This window comes from Mercenaria mercenaria, chromosome 19 (assembly GCF_021730395.1).
Source record: "Mercenaria mercenaria strain notata chromosome 19, MADL_Memer_1, whole genome shotgun sequence".
In the NCBI taxonomy this organism is placed as follows: Eukaryota; Metazoa; Mollusca; class Bivalvia; order Venerida; family Veneridae; genus Mercenaria; species Mercenaria mercenaria.
This window is the reverse complement of record NC_069379.1, coordinates 36,300,372-36,324,923: the sequence shown is the minus strand read 5'-3', so window position 1 is coordinate 36,324,923 and position 24,552 is coordinate 36,300,372. Positions and strand designations below refer to the sequence as shown.

The following is a 24,552-nucleotide window of genomic DNA, read 5'->3' as shown; positions in this document are numbered from 1 at the left end:
AACAGTATATAGAATAAAATTCAGTGAAGAGAACTGGCGGTGTATTTATTTTTTTAAAGGTTTTGATTGTCTTTCTTTTTGTCTGAATTGTTTGAATTTTGATTTTCTATTTTAGGAGAATTATGAGGTGATGACAAACTTGGTTGGTGAATTACGAGGAAGAATTTCAACCATTCTCCAAGGTGATTTTGTTTTATCCTTAATATTTTGAGCTTGTAACAGACATAAAATAGAAAATTCAACAATGATTTATTAAAAACAAGGACTTTTTCAATATTTCATTTTCTATTTAAAATATGTAACACTTGCCCCTCATCGATGTGGGTTCGAGCCTCACTCGGGGCATTGAATTCTTCATGTGAGGAAGCCATCCAGCTGGCTTACGGAAGGTCGGTGGTTCTACCCAGATGCCCGCTCGTGATGAAATAATGCACGGAGGAGTACCTGGGGTCTTCCTCCACCATTAAAGCTGGAATGTCGCCATATGACCTATCATTTGTCGGTGCGACGTTAAACCCAACCAAAAAAAAAAAATATGTTATATAATGTTCCTTGTATGTATGGTTGTCATTGTGAAATCAGTTAATTTCATTGTCAGATTGTGACTTGAATTTTGGCATTTCAAATTTCAAAAAAAAAAATGAATAAGAGCTAGATAAGTTTGTTCACTGTTACTTCACTTAGTGGATGATATCAACACATAGAAAGTCCCATTGGAATGACCATGTTTTGATAGTATATAAGTCTTTAACTTCAGGTAAACATTTCGTCACAAGTGCATTAAGACTTATGAACAATGTTATTACTGGAAATAACTTGATTCTGTAAGATGGCTGTTTGGACATGTTGGATGTGATAACTCTCAGATTAGAAACTTCTTGTTTGTGATTATAGGTGGAGGAGAGAAGGCAAGACACAGACATATCTCTAGAGGTAAACTTCTTCCAAGGGAGAGAATCCAGAAATTGTTAGATCCAGAGTAAGTAAACTTTTTTCTTCAGAATTACTCTGGGCAAGTATTAAGACCATTGGGATTTCATTTCATGGATAGATGTAGCTACTTTTACTTTTGAAAACATACTTTTATCTTTACAGTATATTGAGTCAGTTTTAATATGGAGTAAATACGAAAGAATAGATGCAAAAGTAGTTTTCCTGCCTTAAGTAAAAAGTAATATTTAATACTTCATCATGAATTATTTTTTAAGCATTGCAGGACACTCGTTTGGCCATTTTTGGGGCCGAATATAGGGCCCCATTCCCCTCATAAAATAATATGTTTTTTTCCCCTTTCTCTGAAGAAAATTCCCCTGATAATAGGTTGTTTGACACAACTAGATATGAACTCTCTTTAAAGTTATATTATAGTGCCTCTAAGGAAGGTTACTGCTGCAATATAGTTGCATTAGTTAGAAATGATTGAAAACAGTATTAATAAAGTGAAAAGTAGTAACTTTTATATTGCTAAAAACTTCCCCTTTTTGTCTCAAAACCACGGAAAATTCCCCTTCCTGAGGGTATGGGTACCTGTCCCCAAAAGTTGTCTAGTGCCCTGAACATAGTTACATAAAATATATTCATGAACATGATGAAGGGAATATATCATATACTTGGTCATCTGCGCTAAACTAAACTTACACGCAATTATGTGATAATGTAAATAAATAATCTTAAGAATTTATTTTTGCTATTAAATCTGTAAGTTACATAAACATAATGTCATATGTCACTCACAGATTGTTACATAAAATCAGTATTTGAGCCGTGCCATGGGAAAACCAACATAGTGGGTGTGCGACCAGCATGGATCCAGACCAGCCTGCGCATCCGCGCAGTCTGGTCAGGCTCCATGCTGGTCGCTTTTAAAGCCTATTGGAATTGGTGAAACTGTTAGCGAACAGCATGGATCCTGACCAGACTGCGTTGATGCGCAGGCTGGTCTGGATCCATGCTGGTCACAAACCCACTATGTTGGTTTTCTCATGGCGTGGCTCATTTAATTTTGCAGATCACCATTTTTAGAACTAAGTCAGCTGGCTGGCTATGAATTGTACAAGGGAGAAGATGTTCCAGCTGGGGGCATCATTACCGGGATAGGACGAGTGTCTGGGTAGGTGTTGCTGTGAAATTCTTATCATATAATTATGTTGACTAAATGTTATGAATTGATATTTAAATGGCTCTTACATTTGTACTGTTGTGCTCAGTTCGTAGACTGCTCTTACATACTGTAGGCTCGGTTGCAAGTAGTAAACTTTTTAAATTTTTGAAGTTACATTATATATACATAATACAGCTGTTAATCTGTGGTGCAGTTTTGCTTGATTTTACAGGGTTTGTACTCTTCTACATTTACAATCCTAAAGTTACACTTTTTAATCTGTGATAGCATTTTTAATAGCAGGGGCCTCTGTGACCAAATTTAACAGTTAAAATCGCTGAAATCACTTGGCCCTCATTAAATTTGGGTTTGAGCCTCACTCGGGGCATTGAATTCTTCATGTGTGGAAGCCATCCAGCTGGCTTAAAGAAGGTCGATGGTTCTTCCCAGGTGCCTGCTTGTGATGAAATAATGCACAGAGGGGCACCTGGGGTCTTCCTCCACCATCAAAGCTGGAAAGTCGCCATAATTATGACATATAAACCCAACAAACAAACATTTTTAATAGCAGTCATGCACTTAAGAAGTTTTGCAGAGCAGCTTGTATATTTAGAATGATAATTATGTCTGAGACATTGTTTTTGCCCTGTCCATCCGTCCGCCCGTGCGTCCGTCCGTACGTCTAACTTCATTTCTGAGCAATAACTGGAGAACCATTTGACCTAGAACCTTCAAACTTCATAGGGTTGTAGGGCTGCTGGAGTAGACGACCCTTTTTGTTTTTGGGGTCACTCTGTCAAAGGTCAAGGTCGCAGGGGCCTGAACATTGAAAACCATTTCCGATCAATAACTAGAGAACCACTTGACCCAGAATGTTGAAACTTAATAGGATGATTGGTCATGAAGAGTAGATGACCCCTATTGATTTTGGGGTCACTCCATCAAAGGTCAAGGTCACAGGGGCCTGAACATTGAAAACAATTTCCGATCAATAACTAGAGAACCACTTGACCCAGAATGTTGAAACTTAATAGGATGATTGGTCATGAAGAGTAGATGACCCCTATTGATTTTGGGGTCACTCCGTCAAAGGTCAAGGTCACAGGGGCCTGAACATTGAAAACCATTTCCGATCAATAACTAGAGAACCATTTGACCCAGTGTGTTGAAACTTCATAGGATGATTGGTCATTAAGAGTAGATGACCCCTATTGTTTTTGGGGTCACTCCGTCAAAGGTCAAGGTCACAGGGGCCTGAACATTGAAAACCATTTCTGATCAATAACTAGAGAATCCCCAGGACCCAGAATGTTGAAACTTCATAGGATGATTGTTCATGTAGAGTAGATGACCCCTATTGTTTTTGGGGTCACTCCGTCAAAGGTCAAGGTCACAGGGGCCTGAACATTGAAAACCATTTCCGATCAATAACTTGAGTACCACTTGACCCAGAATGTTGAAACTTCATAGGATGATTGTACATGCAAAGTAGATAATCCCTATTGATTTTGGAGTCACTCCGTTAAAGGTCAAGGTCACAGGGGCCTGAACATTGAAAACCATTTCCGGTCAGTAACTTGAGAACCCCTCGACCCAGAATGTTGAAACTTCATAGGGTGATTGTTCATGCAGAATAAATGACCCCTATTGTTTTTGGGGTCACTCCATTAAAGGTCAAGGTCACAGGGGCCTGAATATTGAAAACCATTTCCGATCAATAACTTGAGTACCACTTGACCCAGAATGTTGAAACTTCATAGGATGATTGAACATGCAGAGTAGATGACCCCTATCGATTTTGGGGTCACTCTGTTAAAGGTGAAGGTCACAGGAGCCTGAACATGGAAAACAATTTCCGATCAATAACTTGAGAACCACTTGACCCAGAATGTTGAAACTTCATAGGATGATTGAACATGCAGAGTAGATAATCCCTATAGATTTTGGGGTCAGTCTATTAAAGGTCAAGGTCACAGGGGCCTGGTCATGTAAAATCATTTCTGGAGAATAACTTGAGAACCACTTGACTTAGAATGTTGAAACTTAATAGGATGATTGGACATGCAGAGTAGATGACCCCTATTTAATTTGAGGTCACTTGATCAAAGGTCAAGGTCACAGGAGCCTTAACAGTGACTTGAGAACCACTAGGCCAATAGTGTTGAAATTTAGCGGGATGACTGGACATGCCAAGTAGATGATCCCTATTGCAGCCAACCATCAGTGTCTCTTTGACTTTCGCTCCTGACCCCTATTGACTTTTTGCCTATAAGACTTTACATTGGGGGAGACATGTGCTTTTTTTACAAAAGCAATTTCTGCCCGCCCACTTAGCTCAGTAGGTAAGAGCGTTGGTCGACGGACCGCCGGGTCGCGAGTTCGATCCTCGGGCGGGGCGTATGTTCTCCGTGACTATTTGATAAACGACATTGTGTCTGAAATCATTAGTCCTCCACCTCTGATAATTCATGTGGGGAAGTGGGCAGTTACTTGCAGAGAACAGGTTTGTACTGGTACAGAATCCAGGAACACTGGTTAGGTTAACTGCCCGCCGTTACATGACTGAAATACTGTTGAAAAACGGCGTTAAACCCAAAACAAACAAACAAACAAACAAAAGCAATTTCTAGTTCTTACTAAATTTCATTACCATCTGTGCTAATTCAACAATGGTCTGGAGCAAAAAGAAAATTTAGCATTTTGAAGTCTTAAGTCTAAACTTCAGACTTTAAATGTTGATGAAATTGAGCTCAGGTTTAAATTAATAAAAACTCTCAATAAATTGCAGAGTACTCCGAAAGCATATTTTTGTATATACTATTTATTTCTGTTTAATGGAAAAAGCATTTTTTACAGGGTAGAATGTATGATTGTTACAAATGACCCGACAGTAAAAGGAGGTTCCTATTATCCAATCACAGTGAAGAAACATATACGAGCTCAGGAAATAGCACAGCAGAATCATTTACCATGTATATACCTTGGTAAGTACAGTTAAACAGTTATTGCTTGAGCATTGGCAATTCTAGCACCCAGACTCATGCTAGCAATCCATTCCCTCTCTCCTCATTTTCTTTATAATTTATGCTTTTAGAGGGGCCTCCGTGGCCGAGTGGTAAAGGTCGCTGACTTCAAATTATTTGCTCCACATTGATGTGGGTTCGAGCCTCTCTAGGTGTTGAATCCTTCATGTAAGGAAGCCATCCAGCTGGCTTACTAAAGGTTAATGGTTCTACCCAGGTGCCTACTCATGATGAAATAATGCATGGAGGGGCACCTGGGGTCTTTCTCCACCATCAAAGCTGGAAAGTTGTCATATTGCCTATAATTGGGTTGGTGCAACGTTAAACCCAACAAAATACTGTGAAATCATTAGTATTCGTTGAGAATTAATTTTCGTGGATTTCGTGGTTGAGTCAGTCCACGAAATTTAATCCCAACGAATAAGTTAAATTCCCATTCATTTGATGTTCAAAAGTTGAAATCCACAAATTCATATCCTCACGAAATTGCCGTTTTGACCAAAACCACAAAATTTCCTGCCCACAAAATTAAATGATTTTGCAGTAAATAAATAAATATTCTTTTAGGTTGCTAGAAACCCCTAGATGTCTAAAGCATTATGATCATCCAGTTGTGACCTCACAAGATTGATATTTTGCTTAATAGTACTTTAGTGTATCCGTGATACAGTTACCATGTAACCAAATCCTTTTGAAGATTAGAAATAAGATTTTCTGGGATTCAATCCACTTACTGTTGGCAAATATTAGATGCATTTGGCTTTCATGGAACTTGGAGCTTCTTTGGTCAAGTGGTTAAGGTCACTGGTTTGAAATTATTTGACCCTGGCATCTGTAGGTTTGAGCCATGCACTTGTTGCTACAAGAGGAAGTCATCTAGCCGCATTGAGGAAAGTTCTTACAATATGTGTCAGGCCTTTTTTTCATCAATTTGGGAATGCCACCGACACCGGTGGAATTGGGAAAATGCTCCGGGAAATTGTCTTAATTGGGACAATTTGCAAATTACCAAAATCTACATAAATGTGTTTTTGTGTGAAATATTAATGAATTGCATTTCAGTAATAGTTCAGCAGTATTATAATTTACCTTAATATTGTTCTGCCGGCACACCTGCCAAGGTCCGGGAACAGTTGTTGAGGGTTTAGGGTTCGAACGCAGAATGATCACAATCCAGGCTTAACATCTAGCAAGGAGACAAGGCTGTAATCCAGTCTACATATTTATTTTCATGTCAGGATTTTTAATATAAATAAATACAGCCAGAAGATTCAATGTAGAATAACATCTTCAGTAACTTTGGAAGCCGAGGTAGTCAGGTTACAAATATATAGGCTGTTATAGGGAAGCTCTCCAGATGGCCATTATACAGGGGCGTAGCCAGGATTTTGAAAAATGTACTCAGGACGAGGCACGAATTGCCGAGGGGGGAGAGTGTGGGAGGGGGTCTCCCCCGGGAAAATTTTGAAAAAAAGAACATGAAAAAACGCATTCTGGTGCATTTTAAGAAACGCATATAGCAACCCATGAAGAACTTTAGCATGCTGTGCTGCTTTGACCAAGTCACATTGAGGGTCTTGCATTGAATCCGTCAAAGGATTCAATGTATCTAAGGGACCGCTGACGCAACACAAAGCGACAACAAAGTCAAAAGACAGGACAGCCTTTTGAAGGCTTGACGCTGTGGACAGTTTTGGTGTCCATGCCAACTTGAAGGTCAGTAAGTGTTTCTAGAATTGACTTGAAGTGGGTATAGAAAGCAGTGATGCTTTCCGAGTGCTGAGACCACCGTGTTGGGCAGAACTTCTTTAAGGCTTCTCCGTCATCGTTATGAGAGCTATAAACTCCGAGACGTTTCGGAGAACTTGTGATAAAAAACAATACATCCCCAACAACGGTAAACATCGACTGTACAAACGCTACCCTGCAAGCATGACATATTGCTAAGTTTAGACGGTGGTTGCGACAGTGAATATACTTTGCGTTTGGAAATTCTGCAGAAAATCTTGCCTGCACTCAACGGTGACAACCGGACATGTTCCCAGCACCGTCGTAACCTTGTCCAACGATAAAGTTTGGGTTCAGGTTGTGTTTGTGTATTTCATCTAGTAGCAACTGGTGTAGTGTTTCACCTGTTGTTTCTGTTGTCTGAACAAATGAAAGAAAATCCTCGTGGAGCACATGCTTCCCGGAACTCTGACGTTCAATATAACGCAGACAAAAAGCAAACTGTTCTGTATTGCTGACATCAGCAGATTCATCTGCAAGAATAGAAAAGTACCTCGCATCTTGGCAACGGTGCACGATAGAGTCCGAAATCTGATTGCCGCATATATGTATGAATTCGTTTTGAATAGAGGGGCTTAAATACTGTGCATGTTTGGGAGAATTTGCTAGATGGTCGTGCAAGTCACTGTCTACTTCAGCGCGATAATTTATCAAAGCTCTGAAGTTACTTTTTTCTTCTGTTTTGCCACGAAAGGCTATGTTTTGTTTTCCCAGCAAAACTATTGTTTTAACAATAGATGTCAAGGCTTTCTTATTTTTATCGACTTTGTTACTGTAAGCGTTCGAGCCAAACTCAACAACACCTTTTTCTTGATTTTGACATATTTTCATAATTTGTCAGCTTTAGTCATTGCATTACTGTCACGGATCAGGTGATTTTTTATGCATCCCTATAATCCTAGACACATTGCTCCAGTCTACAAGGGGCTTAGCAACGAGAGTGTTTTCAGATGAATTAAAGACAAAACAAAAAAAAAAACAAAGAAAAATATGTGCACAAAAAACACCATTGACTGAAGGACTATACCTTAAATACGGGTAGTTTTCAGTATCAAACACTAGGTCAGGTACACGCCTAGCTGCCCCGCTTTTGCTGTGAGTGCTTTTAGGCTTTACCCAACTCCGCGAAGGCTCATACCTTGATATTAAAGTCGACATTTTCATGGAATCAGACATCCGGAGTCTTCTTGTGACATCAATGGTTCCAATGTCTAGAAACCACGCACCCAGGGAGCAAACCGCTGAGTACCCATCATTATGGCAGTGATCTGCCTGAAATTGTTTTGGGGAAGATGTGGACTCTTTGGGAGAAGATTTTGTGTTGTCATCCGAAAATGACTGAGAATTATCAGCAGGAACAGTTGATGTACTTTCACTGTCATCTGGAGTAGAATTTGGGGTTTTAAAACACTGAAAAATGGACTTTTGTCCAGGAAGAGGTCGAGGAGGTTTTCTGGAGCTCATCTCTATTAAAAATATATATAGAGAGATCTATATAGAGCTCAAAAATGCCTTTGTAATATATATACATGTATATAGATATATATTTATCACATATATAATCTGTGATTTTTACAGAAATTACAAAGTATGAAAAAAAATTCAGTTAGATATTTGCGTACTCGTACGTGTATTATATTAATATAATGCTGTACTCTAAATAGTGACCAGAACCGAATCGCTACACATACATGTAAACGATAAGTTAGTGCTACGTAGGAGTGACGTCATCGGTATAGACGGAGTTAAATGTGACATTTTGGCAGGTGTCAAAACTGACCCAGATTATTGATTTAGGTTACTTTCGGTACCCAGTACTCTTGCACTAAGTTCAAACCCGTTTACACCATATCATGTTTATAAATTATACGTGTAGTAAATGAAATACATTGGATATGAACTTGATTTTTAAAAAAAAAAAAACATGCTCTTCAATATTTCATATTTCAAAAAGTCAAGTCAGCCAAAAAAGTATTACGCAGTTGCGTAAACTGCGTAATGGGCGCTACGCCCTTGTTATAAATGTATAGAAATAGGGTACCTCTCCGGTTTTCCTTCTTTTTGACATAAATATAGTGAGTGGAGCTCAGTGAAGCTATTTATTTATCAGTAGAGAGTTGCAGCGTTCTGTACTAGAACTTTGGTGGAGACGATTGATAAAATAAAATGACCAAATTTCGGGGTTTATATAGTCTTGGAATATGTTCCACTGATGTCATCAGTAAATGACATCAGGAGAGCCGCTCCACTTTGTTCGATTAAATTCGGAACAGGGAATCGGTAAATTCCGTCGCGGTACGCGCTTACGGAAGTTATCGAAGTAACCGGAAGTAGAAAACCAATAGAGGAGGAGCTGAAATTGAAACGTACGATTGACCAAAATATTGAATTATTATGGGCTTATGTGGAAGAATCTGGGTGGAGCATCGGAGGAGTTGGATAAAGTAAAGGTAGATCTTTCGATCGAGACCGGGTTTTATAAATGTCATGGTAAACTAAAGGGTAGAACGATGATAAACATAATCTGATACCTCGGCGTTCTCAGACAACAACAAATTATACATGCGGTTTAGAATAAATAAGTAGCCTTTCAAGGTCTGACGAGACGAGTAGCCTAACAATATACATACAAATTAGCAAAAATATCTTAAAACAGCAAAAACCCTAATAGGTATAATCATTTGGGAATTTTAAATTCAACTTTGGGAAAAAAACATACTTTTTTGCATTGGGATTACCTCCTTTTACTGGAGGTAGATTTATAGGGGAAAAAAGCCCTGTGTGTGAAGTACAGCACGAAGGGCATGATGGGGGTGTTTCTCCACCTTTAAAGCTTGGTACTCACTGTACAACCTAAATTGTGTCATACTTACTTGAAAACTCAACACAACAAAAGTATGTGCACGTTAATCACACTCCTTATTTCAATGTTATTACAGAATGAAAATAATAAAAATGTACTTCTCAAGACAAAGATTTACCTCATTTTAAGCAGTGATATGTGTGTTTTCATAGATTTTTTTGTTATTTTTCAGTTGACTCAGGAGGTGCTAATCTTCCCCGACAAGCTGATGTATTTCCAGATCGGGACCATTTTGGCCGCATATTCTACAATCAAGCAAACATGTCTTCATTGAATATACCCCAGGTAACATATTTTTTTCACAGTTAAACTTAACCTTCCTCTAAATATAATTTTGTTGCCTTCACCTTGTCATGTTTAGGAATTTTAGCTTAACTGTATACTTTAATACTTATTTCAAACAGGAAAATATTTGCAGTTTAGCACAATCCTTAGAAGTGATAAAAATAATCATGTCATGTTGAAATGCATTTTTTTACCATTGCATTTACAAGTATATACAAAAAAGGTATTTCTTAAAGTAAATTTTAACAAAGATGAAATGTGTTTTCTGTGATACAGGTTGCCGTCGTGCTAGGATCTTGTACAGCAGGGGGCGCCTATGTACCAGCAATGGCTGATGAAAGTATTATTGTCAAAAAACAGGGTACCATTTTCCTGGGTGGACCTCCATTGGCAAGTACTTGTTTATTCTAGAAGTGCTTTCAGTTGGATAGAAAATTTGAAAAATACAATTTGTTTGGCTAGCTGTAGTACAGCAACTTTCTCGTTATTCTTTTGAGCTTAATTTACGGAGAAAAATATTCTTAAGGAGACATCACTCACAGATTTAATAAAAGGAATGCACTCCCGACTCTTTAACCTCACCCCTCCAACCCCATCACACACACACACACATCCAAAATAAAAGTATAGGAAAACGTAAAGCAGATACATCATGCCTTTGATAAATGATAAGTGAAATTTGAGGATAATTTGTATTTTTCATTGGTCAAGATATTTTTTGTAACAGATATTTTAACTACAGGTAAAGGCAGCTACTGGTGAGGAAGTTTCTGCTGAAGATTTGGGTGGAGCTGATCTACATTGTAGGTATGTTTCGCTTTGTTCATTAGCTAAATCAGTCACACATTCTTTTTCAGTCGTCATTCATATGACTGGATACAAAAGTTATTGCTCATTTAATTCTCCTTAAGGTAGTTGACCCTTCATAATCTGAAAGTTGCGTTTAGTTACGTATTCCCTGTATGCAATTTTGGCATTCTCCAGCATGAATAAAAAGCGATGTGCTCTTATGAGCTACATGAACGTCTGAAGAATTTCGAAATCCAGTATGAAAATACAGTTGCCTAAAGGTACTGTAAAAGCACATATTTACGCTGGGCCAAAATTTTGCAATTTTTGAAATTTTGAGTATGTTTGTGAGCTGTAATATGCGCGAAATGGTAAAAATGGTATCCTACTTGAATTTGAATTATACAAATGGTGAATACTTACGCAAGGATTAAATTTGCGCAAGATGTCAGGACTCGCGAATATAGCGAAAATTAAACCCTCGTGAAAATTTCTGCTTTTTCAGTAGTGCACCTGTGCTGTAATGGCAGTCAGTACTTTCCATGCAATTATGACTTTTTAAATATCTTTGAATAATAACTTAACTCAGACAAGCATCTTGTTTTCATCCTACCAGTGAATGCTGAAAGTTCCCAAATATTTCTTCATAATTGTCATTGTCAGTAATCTCCTCACTCTTAAAGAGTATATGTGTGATTTGACTTGTGATTCTCTCTGTTTCAGTAAATCCGGGGTAACAGATTACTATGCACAAGATGATACTCATGCCTTGCATCTAGCAAGAAATGTTATCAGAAATATCAACTATAAAAAAGACCCTCAGGTACTGTATTAAATTTATTATACCCCCAGGTACAGAGTAAGTGAAGGTTGAATGGGAGCCACATGCATCTTTCTTTATGTTCGCCTGGAAAGAAAAGCATTATTTTCTGTATCAGTGCGAAACTGTTACAGGGGTATCTGTCGCTGACTTTGAATTACTTCCCTCTCACCTATGTGGGGTTGAAACCTTGCTTGTGGTATAGAATTCTTCATATGAGGAAGCCATCCAGCTGGCTAACTAAAGGTCAGTGGTTCTAACCAGGTCAAAATATTTTGGCAGTGTTCACTTCGAATTCATCCGATTCTCGTAGTGCAAGTTTTCTTGACTGAGTTAGTATGACATTACAATATGGGACTTACATAACTGAAATAAAAAATGAAGAAAATATGACTTAAAATTTAATGTATAAAGAAACTTTTTGCTTGAATATATCATTCTCCAAGCAGGAGTAGCACAATTAATAGAAAGATAGTAGAGAAAATGAGATTACTGTATTTTAGCTACTATTTAAAAGGACAGTTGCAAGGTGCATTGTGTCTTCCATCTTGCAACACATATGTTATGTTCTATTCTCTTTTTCTGGCATTTCTTCATGATTTTGCAAAATGAGCAAATGTTATACCGTGCCTTTAAAGCCGTATATGCCTCTTAGAGGGTGGACAGGGCGGGTATGCCATCTGGAAAATCATGCTGTTGTCTTCTATGTGAGATGTTTAATTACTCTGTTTCATATTTTTCATGCTTAAGTCCTTAACTTAAGCAAGCACTTACTACACAACACTGTTGTACTTTTTCTCATACTTTTATTTCAATGTTCTAGCATTAGGCCAAAATTAAAAATACGTTTGTTTGCTGTCTCCCTACCTACCCACTTAAAATGCTGCACTCCAAAAGTTTTTATTGGACAATGCTGGTCAAATTTTTTTTAGCTCACCTGTCACAAAGTGACAAGGTGAGCTTTTGTGATCGTGCGATGTCCGTCATCTGTCCGTGCGTCCGTCCGTAAACTTCTGCTTGTGACCACTCTAGAGGTCACATTTTTCATGGGATCTTTATGAAAGTTGGTCAGAATGTTCATCTTGATGATATCTAGGTCAAGTTCGAAACTAGGTCACGTGCCATCAAAAACTAGGTCAGTAGGTCTAAAAATAGAAAAAACATGTGACCTCTCTAGAGGCCATGTATTTCACAAGATCTTCATGAAATTTGGTAAGAATGTTCAGCTTGATGATATCTAGGTCAGGTTTGAAACTGGGTCACGTTCCATCAAAAACTAGGTCAGTAGGTCTAAAAATAGAAAAACCTTGTGACCTCTCTAGAGGCCATGTATTTCACAAGATCTTCATGAAATTTGGTAAGAATGTTCAGCTTGATGATATCTAGGTCAAGTTCGAAACTGGGTCACGTGCCATCAAAAACTAGGTCAGTAGGTCAAATAATAGAAAAACCTTGTGACCTCTCTAAAGGCCATATTTTTCATGGGAACTGTATGAAAGTTGGTCTGAATGTTCATCTTGATGATATCTAGGTCGAGTTTGAAACTGGGTCACGTGCGGTCAAAAACTAGGTCAGTAGGGCTAAAAATAGAAAAACCTTGTGACCTCTCTAGAGGCCATATATTTCATGAGCTCTTCATGAAAATTGGTCAGAATGTTCATCTTGATGATATCTAGGTCAGGTTCGAAAGTGGGTCACGTGCGGTCAAAAACTAGGTCAGTAGGTCAAATAATAGAAAAACCTTGTGACCTCTCTAAAGGCCATATTTTTCATGGGATCTGTATGAAAGTTGGTCAGAATGTTCATCTTGATGATATCTAGGTCAAGTTCGAAAGTGGGTCACGTGCCGTCAAAAACTAGGTCAGTAGGTCAAATAATAGAAAAACCTTGTGACCTCTCTAAGGGCCATATTTTTCGTGGGATCTGTATGAAAATTGGTCTGAATGTTCATCTTGATGATATCTAGGTCAAGTTCGAAACAGGGTCATGATTGTGCGGTCAAAAACTAGGTCAGTAGGACTAAAAATAGAAAAACCTTGTGACCTCTCCAGAGACCATACTTGTGAATGGATCTCCATAAAAATTGGTCAGAATGTTCACCTTGATGATATCTAGGTCAAGTTTGAAACTGGGTCATGTGCCTTAAAAAACTAGGTCAGTAGGTCAAAGAATAAAAAAACCTTGTGACCTCTCTAGAGGCCATACTTTTCATGGGATCTGTATGAAAGTTGGTCTGAATGTTCATCTTGATGATATCTAGGTCAAGTTTGAAACTGGGTCAACTGCTATCAAAAACTAGGTCAGTAAGTCTAAAATTATTAAAATCTTTTGACCTCTCTAGAGGCCATTTTTTTCAATGGATCTTCATGAAAATTGATCTGAATATTCACCTTGATGATATCTAGGTCAGTTTCGAAACAGGGTCAGGTGCGGTCAAAAACTAGGCCAGTAGATATAAAAATAGAAAAACCTTGTGACCTCTCTAGAGGCCATATTTTTCATGAGATCTTCATGAAAAGTAGTGAGAATGTTGATATCTATATAAAATTCAAAACAGGGTCACGTACCTTCAAAAACTAGGTCAATAGGTCAAATAATAGAAAAACCTTGTGACCTCTCTAGAGACCACATTTTTCAATGGATCTTCATGAAAATTGGTCAGAATTTTTATCTTGATAATATCTAGGTCAAGTTCAAAACTGGGTCACATGAGCTCAAAAACTAGGTCACTATGTCAAATAATAGAAAAAACTACGTCATACTCAAAACTGGGTCATGTGGGAAGAGGTGAGCGATTCAGGACCATCATGGTCCTCTTGTTTAAGTTGCGATATGACAAGTGCCACATATATTTCAAGTAAGCAAAATAATAAGAAAGTTTAAACTCTATTATTTAATTTCATCCTTTTAAACAGCATACACAGATTTGTCTTATTTTTACAGAAGAAATATTTTGTGAAAAATGATCATATATCTGCCGGTAAAAGTAATCCCCCACAAAAAAAAAGAAGAGAAAAGAATTGCCTACCTACCTTCTCAACTTTAAAAAGTAGGGTCGGGGGACAGCAAACAAATACTTTTGTCATATAATTCATCACATCAGCGCCAGAACTGGATAAGTGCATTGAAACTAATAGGCACATATCCAGTTTTGGCGCTGAAATGATGATAAATTTGCACAGGTAACAGTTATACAGCCAGAAGCACCCCTGTATCCTGCAGATGAACTGTATGGTATTGTTGGTGGAAATCTTAAGAAAACCTTTGATGTCCGTGAGGTAAGCTATTTTTTTCAGGATCTCATGTATAGAAGCTGTAAATGATAATCTTATTCTTATGTTGTTATATTGATTGTATGGTTGTTAAAATCGAGTTTTTTTTTAGCAAAAATTACCCCCTCGACTTATGGCCAAGGTCGACTTATGAGTGAGAATTTACAGTACTTGTTCCTATTGGGGTAAGATCTATGAATATTTTCATTTAAGCAGAGTTTGATATATGTATACCTGACTTGGGTATCTTATCAGTAGAATTATTCCAGTCTGAAGGCTTTAAACACACAACTGACATAATTTTGCTAAATCTGGACTGGGAAGTAGATTTGTTTGATATGAAGAAGCCATCCAGCTTATGGCAGGTCAGTGGTTGTACCAGGGTGCCTGACTGTGATAAATAAATGCGTGGTGGCTCCAGAGGTCTTCCTCTGCCAACAACAATTTAAAGTTGTCATAGGGCCTGAATTGTGTTGGTGTGATGTTAAACTCAACAATAAGAATAAAAAAAACATCTTGCTGCTTTGAATAGCAAAATATCTCTGCTTTGCTTATATCTGTCTACGTTAATTCTTTATTTGTGATGACAATGAAAACAATGGATACATATAGGTTTGAAATGCATTTTTCATTCTATTTCCCCCAGACCCCACCACCCCATAATCCCCCACCTCCAAACTGTTTTATACAGCTTGCAGTTCTGTTTTGCTTGCAGGTTATAGCGCGGATAGTAGATGGTAGTAAATTTGATGAATTTAAAGCTTTATATGGTGAAACACTAGTCACAGGTGAGAAACAAATTTTGATTTTGTTTGTAATGTTTTGCTTTCATGCGCTTTGATGTAGCTCTGTCCCACTGTGAATCCAGGGTTAAGAGGTTGAGACCTCTCACCACCAACTAATATTAGTAATTATTACCAACATTTGGATAAGAACCACATGTTTTGGTGCTTTACACCTGGCATGCTGAAGAACCAGAATTTGACCATCTTCTGTTTGTAGCACTTTCCTCCAATTAAAAGTTACAGTCTTCAGGCGGAGTGGCCCACATAGGCTACCAGTGGAGAATATAAATAAGCATTCCAACAATTTTTTTTTCTGTTGAACTTGTCTCAGATTGCCTGCTTGGCATTGTTGCAGTGTGTGCATCTAACATACATTATTTTTGCTTCTGAAAATTTTTACCCTTTAGTATTATAACTGGCAATTTTTTATGACAATTTTCAGATTATAGTGTTATACTTTGGTCCTCTCATTTATGTATGAGTTAAATGTTCATAATCTTTATATTTTTACTGCCCTGAATTAAGTCATTTTGAATATTGATATGAAATGAATTTTTACTTATTGCAATTTGTCCACAGAAAACTTTTTCTTTTTTTCAGGGTTTGCAAGATTATGGGGTTATCCTGTAGGTATTATTGGAAATAATGGTGTCCTGTTCTCAGACTCAGCTTTAAAGGTTAGCAAATTTGTTTTCTTGGCTACCCTGTAGGTGGAATTTAAAGAATAAGAGATTTATTTTATGGGGTATATATATTTATCATGTAGGTAGAATATAAAGGTAAGCACTGCTAAACCTGTATTAAGCAGACAGGTAAGGGAGCATCACAATCTGGCTGTTTATGACTAGTACATCCTAGAACAAAAACCTCTTCTGGGAAGCTTGTTGTACAAATGGCTGTTTAATGCAGGTGGCTGCCAGGGCAGGTTTGACTGTATACATTCTATATTCATATTGTCCATTGTGCACAGGAGCTAGAATTTGTTATTGCTTTGGAACCATTTTTATACGCCCATCTCTGAAAGAGAAGGGTGTTTATGTGTACACCCATGGCTGGCGGGCGAGCGAGCGGTCAGTCGGCATCCAAAGCGTGTTCGCTCTCTAAGTGGAACAGTTTTCATCCGATCTTCACCAAACTTGTTGTGGACTTTATATCTCGGTCAAGTTCGATAACCACCCAAATCGCCCCAGGCGCTCTTGGATTATGGCCCATGGATTATTCGAAAAACTGCAAGTTTAGCCTTGTCCGCTCTCTAAGTCGAACAGTTTTCATCCGATCTTCACCAAACTTGCTGACAATGTTTGTGGGCATAATATCTCAGCCAGGTTTGATAACCACCTAAATCGCTCCAGGCACTCTTGGATTATGGCCCTTGAATTAAGGCATACAACATCAACATTATTACCTTTATGATACGTATCTGAATATTTAAACGGGCGTATTTTGTGACAGTCTGGCACTCTTGTTGAAGGTGTAATATCAGGGTTCTGAGGTCATTAACCATATTTCAGGCCAACATTATTTGAAGTGTTCATTTCACAAGAGCAAATACATATCAGTGTGAATCCACATAGTAATTGCATTCATTTATATACACAAATTCATATCCCTACAAAAAAGCTGTTTTGACCTAAAAAACAAAGTTACATGAGCACGAAATAAAAAAATATCACAGGGCTCATAAATAATGTTCTTTTTATTTCAGGGAACACACTTCATTGAGTTGTGCAGTAAGAGGAATATTCCTCTAATTTTTCTACAGAATATTACGGGTGAGTTGATACTTTTAGAATCTTCTTCTTTTGAATGTTTTGCCACTCATTTTTATGCCCCCAGCATCTACTGATGCAGGAGGCATATAGTGATTGTCCTGTCAGTCCGTTCGTTCGTCCGAGCACACGATTGATACCTTAGGTGGTAGGAGGTGTGGCCTAGGACAATAGAAATCCTTTGTATTCATTCCGTAACCACTTAATTCTTTTGTCCCTTAAGGGGTCTTTCTGTTTTTTTCAAACAGTGGAATGACCACCTAATACACAAATCGTATGGGTGTACGTCCGTACTAGGTTAACCAAATGGGACCGTTTCATGTAGCATCAATACCCATTACTATAATGACTTGATACTAATGCAGATGTAACCTGTGACCGTTCCTCATCTTCAGACATCACCGGACCTCAGTTTGACCTTGACCTCATTTTGGACTTGGGTTGCTTTATATGGGCCATCTCTTGGTTAACCAAATGGGACCATTTCGTTTAGCATCAATACCCCTTACAAGAATGAATTGATACTAATACAGATGTAAACTGCGACCATTCCTCATCTTCAAACATCACCTGACCTCAGTTTGACCTTGACCTCGTTTTGGACTTAGGTTGCTTTATATGGGCCATCTCTTGGTTAACCAAATGTGACAGTTTCATCTAGCATCAATACCCTTACAAGAATGAATTGATACTAATACAGATGTAAACTGTGACCATTCCGCATCTTCAAACATCACCTGACCTCAGTTTGACCTTGACCTTGTTTTGGACTTAGGTGCAAATCTATCGACAAGGATGCCACTGGGGTCATCAAGCGTTTATTGAATGCAGCTCCTTGTTTTTTCTGCATTCATTACCCAGATGCCCCTTGTGCCTGAAACAATGTCTCTCGGGGCACCAGAGTTTTTCCTCCTCCAATAAAGCTGAAAATGTCACCATTTGATGCATAAATTGCATTTGTGTTGCTCTAAAACGTTGTAAGAAAAATACAGTCTCAAAAAAGAAAGTTGGTTGACAGACTACTTGCTGTTGTTTGTAGGTTTTATGGTCGGTAGAGAGGCAGAAGCAGGTGGTATAGCTAAGCATGGGGCTAAAATGGTAACTGCTGTAGCTTGTGCTAACGTGCCAAAATTTACTGTGATAATTGGTGGTTCATACGGGGCAGGCAACTATGGAATGTGTGGCAGAGCTTATAGGTACAGTTTCTTACTTTTTCATGTAGGTCTTGCTTATTATGTTTTTTGAACTTAGAAGATTCGAATACTATGAATTCATTTATATTCATGGGTAACTAAGTTTTATGGATTTCATGGTTGTTTCAGGCCACAAAGTTAAATCCCGATAACCAGGCAAATGTTCGATTTATAGTAACTTAAGAATTTGAAATCCAAGAATACACGTCTCAATCAAATATTCATTTTTGACATATATGCCCATGAAATTAAAAGATTGTACAGTAAGCAGCTTTTGCTGAGACCATAAGGCAACATTTACTTTATGATTTGCAAACATTTCTTTAAGTTAAGGTCAGTGACTTGTAGGTCCAAGTTTATAAGAATTGTGTTTGGAGACTATAATCTCAGGGTGTGACATTTTATTTTGACTGTCTAGGGTAACTGTATCCTAGTTGTTACTTATAAATCTGAAATATTTATATTTCCATCAGTCAAAGATATCCAAGTTGAAACACTAACAAATAAATAGTTGTCAATTTTTAGCTTGACTATTCAAAGAATAGGTAGAGCTTTTGGACTCACCCATGTATCGGTGTCTGCGTCGGCTTTGGCGTCCGCATACTGATTTGGTTAAGTTTTTGTATGTAAGCTGGTATCTCAGTAACCAATAATGGGAATGGATTGAAACTTCACACACTTATTTACTGTGATAAACTGACTTACATTGCTCAGGTTCCATAACCCTATTTTGCTTTTTTACAAAATTGTGCCCCTTTTTCGACTTTTTGGTTAAGGTTTTGTGTGTAAGCTGGTATCTCAGTACTCACTAATGGGAATGGATTGAAAGTTACACTTGTTCACTGTCATGATCTGACATGCACTGTGCAGGTCCCATAACTCCACTTCGCATTTTTGAAAAACTATGCACCTTTTTCGACTTAGCAGTTTTTGGTTAAGTTTTTGTATGTAAGCTGGTATCTCAGTATCCACTAATTGGAATGGATTGAAACTTCACACTCATGTTCATTGTCATGATATGACAAGCAGTGCATTGGTTCAATAACTCTACTTTGCATTTTTACAAAATTATGCCCCTTTTTCAACTTAGCAGTTTTTGGTTAAGTTTTTATATGTAAGCTGGTATCTCAGTATCTACTAATGGGAATGGATTGAAACTTCACACACTTGTCCACTGTCATGAGCTGATAAGCACTGTGCAGTTTCCATTACCCTGTTTTCCTGTTTTGCCTTTTTACAAAATTATGCCCCTTTTTCGCTTTTGTATTCATTCAAATGACAAGGCTGTTGAATAGTCAAGCATTGCTGTCCTCTGACAGCTCTTGTTTAACTACTACAATTCAATTACATTTATATTCTTTGCGAAAATAGAAAATTACATTTTTGTATTTCTATTTATTCATTACAGTCCGAGATTTCTGTACATGTGGCCTAATGCAAGGATATCTGTAATGGGAGGTGAACAGGCAGCTGGTGTTTTGGCACAAATCACTCGTGAACAAAGACAGCGGGAAGGAAAAACAGTAAGAAAAACTTCTTTTTCTGTCAAGTTAAAACCAGGAGGTTCTAGTGTATTTATGTTCTGCTATTGTGATCATTTGGTGCTAGTCCTACGGCCATCTGTTATATGATATTTTCCAAGAGCTCGCCCAATTAGCTTTGTAGGTAGGGCACAGATCTTTGCATTAAGAAGTCTGGGTGAGGCGTATGCTACCAGTGTCAATTTGATAGAAGACATATTTTGTCTGAAATAATTCGTCCTCCTCTTATTCATGTGGAGAAGTTGGCAGTTACTTTTAAAGAATAGAAAAGTACTGGTACAGAGCCCAGAAACACTGGTAAGACTAACTGCCTGCCATTGCAAAATTGAAATACTTTTAAAAGTCGAAAACAAAAAACATAAAATAATAAAACCATACAAAAACAGTGTTACAAAATGTTTACAATTATATTTCAGTGGACGGAAGAAGAGGAGAAAGCTTTAAAAGATCCTGTGATAAAAAAATATGAGATTGAAGGCAGCCCGTACTTCTCTAGTGCAAGGTACTACACTCTTCGGGGTAGTTTGTTACACTAGTGTAATTGCTACCATACATAGATATCTACACCTTGCTGTGAAACTGCTTATTATGCCCCCTTCAAAGAAAGAGGGGTATATTGTTTTGCAGATGCCGTTTGGTTGGTCAGTAGACCAGTCGGTTGCCGGATGATAACTCAACGCTTTGGCCTAGGGTGATGGAAGTTGATAGGGTTGGTCATGTCCAGCAGATGACCCCTATCGATTTTGAGATCAGTAGGTCAGAGGTCAAGGTCACAGTGACCCGGAACAGTTTTCCAGACGATAACTTGAGAATGCTTGGGCCTAGTATCACGGAATTTTATAGGGAGGTTGATCATGACCAGCAGATGACTCCTATTGATTTTGATATCAGTAGGTCAAAGGTCAAGGTCACATTGACCCAGAACAGTAGAACTGTTTTGCAAAATAACTAGAGAATGCTTGGGGCTAAGATCACATTTGATATGGAGGTCATTTTATGACTGATAAATGACCCATAATTATTGATTTGAGGTCAGTACATCAAACAACCAGTGCACAGTGACCCAATAATTTCTGTGTCTTGTGCAGTTACTGAATGCATTAAGGGGGGCATTTCGTGTTATATGAGCTCTTGTTTACAAAGATACATATGTTAGCTCAAATTGATGGCTTAAATTTGTGATAAAGATTTGTAACATTTTTAGCTCATCTGATTTTTTGAAAAAAAAAATGATGAGTTATTGTCATCACTTGATCGGTGTCGGCATCGGCGTCGGCGTTGCCTGGTTAAGTTTTATGTTTAGGTCAGCTTTTCTCCTAAACTATCAAAGCTATTGTTTTGAAACTTGCAACACTTGTTCACCATTATTAGCTGACCCTGTACAGCAAGAAACATAACTCCATCCTGTTTTTTGCAAGATTTATGGCCCCTTTTGTACTTAGAAAATATCAGATTTCTTGTTTAAGTTTTATGTTTAGGTCTACTTTTCTCCTCAACTATCAAAGCTATTGCTTTGAAACTTGCAACACATGTTCACCATCATAAGCTTACCCTGTACATCAAGAAACATAACTCCATCCTGTTTTTTGCAATAATTGAATATAAATTATTGCCCCTTTTGGACTTAGAAAATCAGTTTTCTTGGTTAAGTTTTATCTTTAGGTCAGCTTTTCTCCTAAACTATCAAAGCTATTGCTTTAAAACTTGCAACACTTGTTCACCATCATAAGCTGAACCTGTACAGCAAGAAACATAACTCTATCCTGCTTTTTGCAATTTAGTTATTGTCATCACTTGATCGGTGTCTGCATCAGCGTCGGCGTCGGTGTTGCCTGGTTAAGTTTTAGGTTTAGGTCAGCTTTTTTCCTAAACTATCAAAGCTATTGTTTTGAAACTTGCAACACTTGTTCACCATTATAAGCTGACCCGTACATCAAGAAACATAACTCCATCCTGCTTTTTGCAATAATTATTGCTCCTTTGGGACTTAGAAAATCAGTTTTCTTGGTTGAGTATTATGTTTAAGTCAGCTTTTCTCCTAAACTATCAAAGCTATTGCTTTAAAACTTGCTACAGTTTTTCACCATCATAAGCGGACACTGTACATCAAGAAACATAACTCTATCCTGGTTTTTGCAAGATTGATGGCCCTTTTTAGACTTAGAAAATCATGGGTAGGACAATATTTCTATTATACAAAAAAATCAGATGAGCATCAGCACCCACAAGGGGGTGCTCTTGTTATGTAAGTTGTTACCATTAAGCACAAAGCCCTCAGAATGTTTTAGCCTGTTTTACAATTTTCTCTGAATTGTTATTTTTTATTTGCAGGTTGTGGGATGATGGAGTTATAGATCCTGCAGATACTCGTAATGTTCTTGGACTTTCACTTAGTGCATCACTGAATGCACCACAACAAAACACTTCATTTGGTGTTTTCAGAATGTGATATTACTATTCATTTAATGGAGTTGTGCAAATTATTTAAGGAACTTTTGCGTGGTAGATTCTTTATGGTATTAGTGAACAAAATGATTCAGGTTGAACATGTTTATTTAACAGAAATAATTCTAGTAAATGTTCTTTCAAATTACTTAACCCTTATCTGCTAAATTTCTGAAATGGACTGGTCCATCATTCAATTTGGGCAGTATCCATTATTATTCAAAGGGGTGTTCACTGAAAATTTACTGACTGAATAGCAAACATTGCAGACCATGATCAGAACCGTGCAGGCTGATCTTGGTCTGCACTGGTTGCAAAGAATGCTGCTTTGCCATTGGTCAGTTTCAAAACATTTGACATTTTGTGTTCATATACCCTTTATGTCTAAAGTTAAATCCCCACTTTTTCTTTACTCTGGTTTTTTGTTGTGAAAAAATTCCAGCTGATACTTGATTTAAGGATAGAAGCTGTATCATAATCATTTATGACAAATTCTTGTCAATCAAACTTTAGTGAAAAAGTAACACCACTTGTTCAATTAAGATTATCTTCGTATACATGTCTACCAGTAGTAAATGAACTGTTATGGAATTGCTTTAAGACCAAATGTACAAGGCTGTGCGCGTCAGCGTTCCTGCATTTATTGTAGTGAAAGATAACTTTTTCTATTCTTTTGCACCATGTTTACTTAAAAATGCCAGGCACATGACTGTCAGTCAGGAAGTCCTAAGTTTGGATCACAGGTAGGATGTTTGCTCTTGATGATGTTGTGTTAAAGGTCATTTGTCCTCAGAAATTGTCCTGTACAAAACTTGCTCAAGCTATACTGGTCTAGTCTTGGTTAATTTTCCCTGTATGGCTATAAAGAAAACTTTGAAAATCTTCTCTTCTGAGCATTCTGATCCGCTTTCTAAGTAATTTAGAAGAAAAGGTTATTGGATGATGTTCTACCAAAATTGTTACATGTTGCTGTTCAAGTTGTGAAATTTTATTGAGCGATCTGAGACCATGATGGCTCTCTTGCTGTTTGAAAGTCCAATCTATTTAGCTACCTCGAAGTCGATACCTTTTTATTTTATGTTTTTCAGTGGTTTATTGAAATATAACATTGGATTATTTTTGAAACATTCACAGTTTCAACAGTGAGATTTCGTTTCATAATGTTCACTGTTGCGGCGAAATGCGAAAGAATATGAGTATATCAATAATCGAATTCTTTCCAACATAAACATCAGTAAAGGTATAGAAGTGTATAAATACCAATAAAAATATGCTGTTCAGCGTGTTTTGCATATGACAAATTGCTAAAGTGATGTGTCATTACGTTGCGTGAGTAAAACTAGAATGATCTGGTAAAAACCCATTGATAAAATGTGAAATACATTTTAGATCGAAATATCGTTCACTCAAGATCACTAGAGTTTAATTTTTCACTCCTGGATATACCACATGTGAAAATCTCACGTCCGATGTTCACTCAATGAAGGATATTTTGATTTAGCATTGAAACAGGCCCTCTGTGTTATCGTTTATTGTTAAGCATGTTTACATCAAACAGCGTCTGACGAGTATTTTATGTATTTTTGAGAATGGCTGAATTATGTATAACATTTCTTTGCTATTTCATTGTATATATGAGTGATTACTTAAATAAATGATTAACTATAATGTCAACTGTTTTTGATATTTATGTGTTTATAGTCACGGTAAATAGAAACCTAGTCTAAAAAAGATTGTGTTGAAGCATAGATAGCAAATAAGCTAAGTAATAGCAGACTCGAGTTGATTGTTCAAAAGAGGTCTTAGCAGAATCCTTTCTTTTAAAAAGAAAGAAATGGGGGTCTCCATGGCCAAGAGGGTAAGGTCGCAGACTTAAGA

The 24,552-nt window shown here is 37.5% G+C and overlaps 1 protein-coding gene across 1 annotated transcript; it reads left to right on the top strand.

The window, feature by feature from the left end:
* The first annotated feature begins 35 nt into the window (after positions 1 to 35).
* On the top strand, positions 36 to 24,348 carry LOC123542099 (methylcrotonoyl-CoA carboxylase beta chain, mitochondrial-like). Its single transcript, XM_053531723.1, has 16 exons — positions 36 to 182; positions 895 to 979; positions 2,009 to 2,110; positions 4,958 to 5,085; positions 9,948 to 10,060; positions 10,337 to 10,450; positions 10,803 to 10,867; positions 11,573 to 11,672; positions 14,852 to 14,947; positions 15,657 to 15,729; positions 16,327 to 16,403; positions 17,432 to 17,498; positions 18,535 to 18,691; positions 20,097 to 20,211; positions 20,646 to 20,731; positions 22,561 to 24,348. Exons 1-16 carry the CDS (start codon positions 131 to 133, stop codon positions 22,676 to 22,678), a joined length of 1,548 nt encoding a protein of 515 aa, XP_053387698.1. The 5' UTR covers positions 36 to 130; the 3' UTR covers positions 22,679 to 24,348.
* The last annotated feature ends 204 nt before the right edge of the window (positions 24,349 to 24,552 follow it).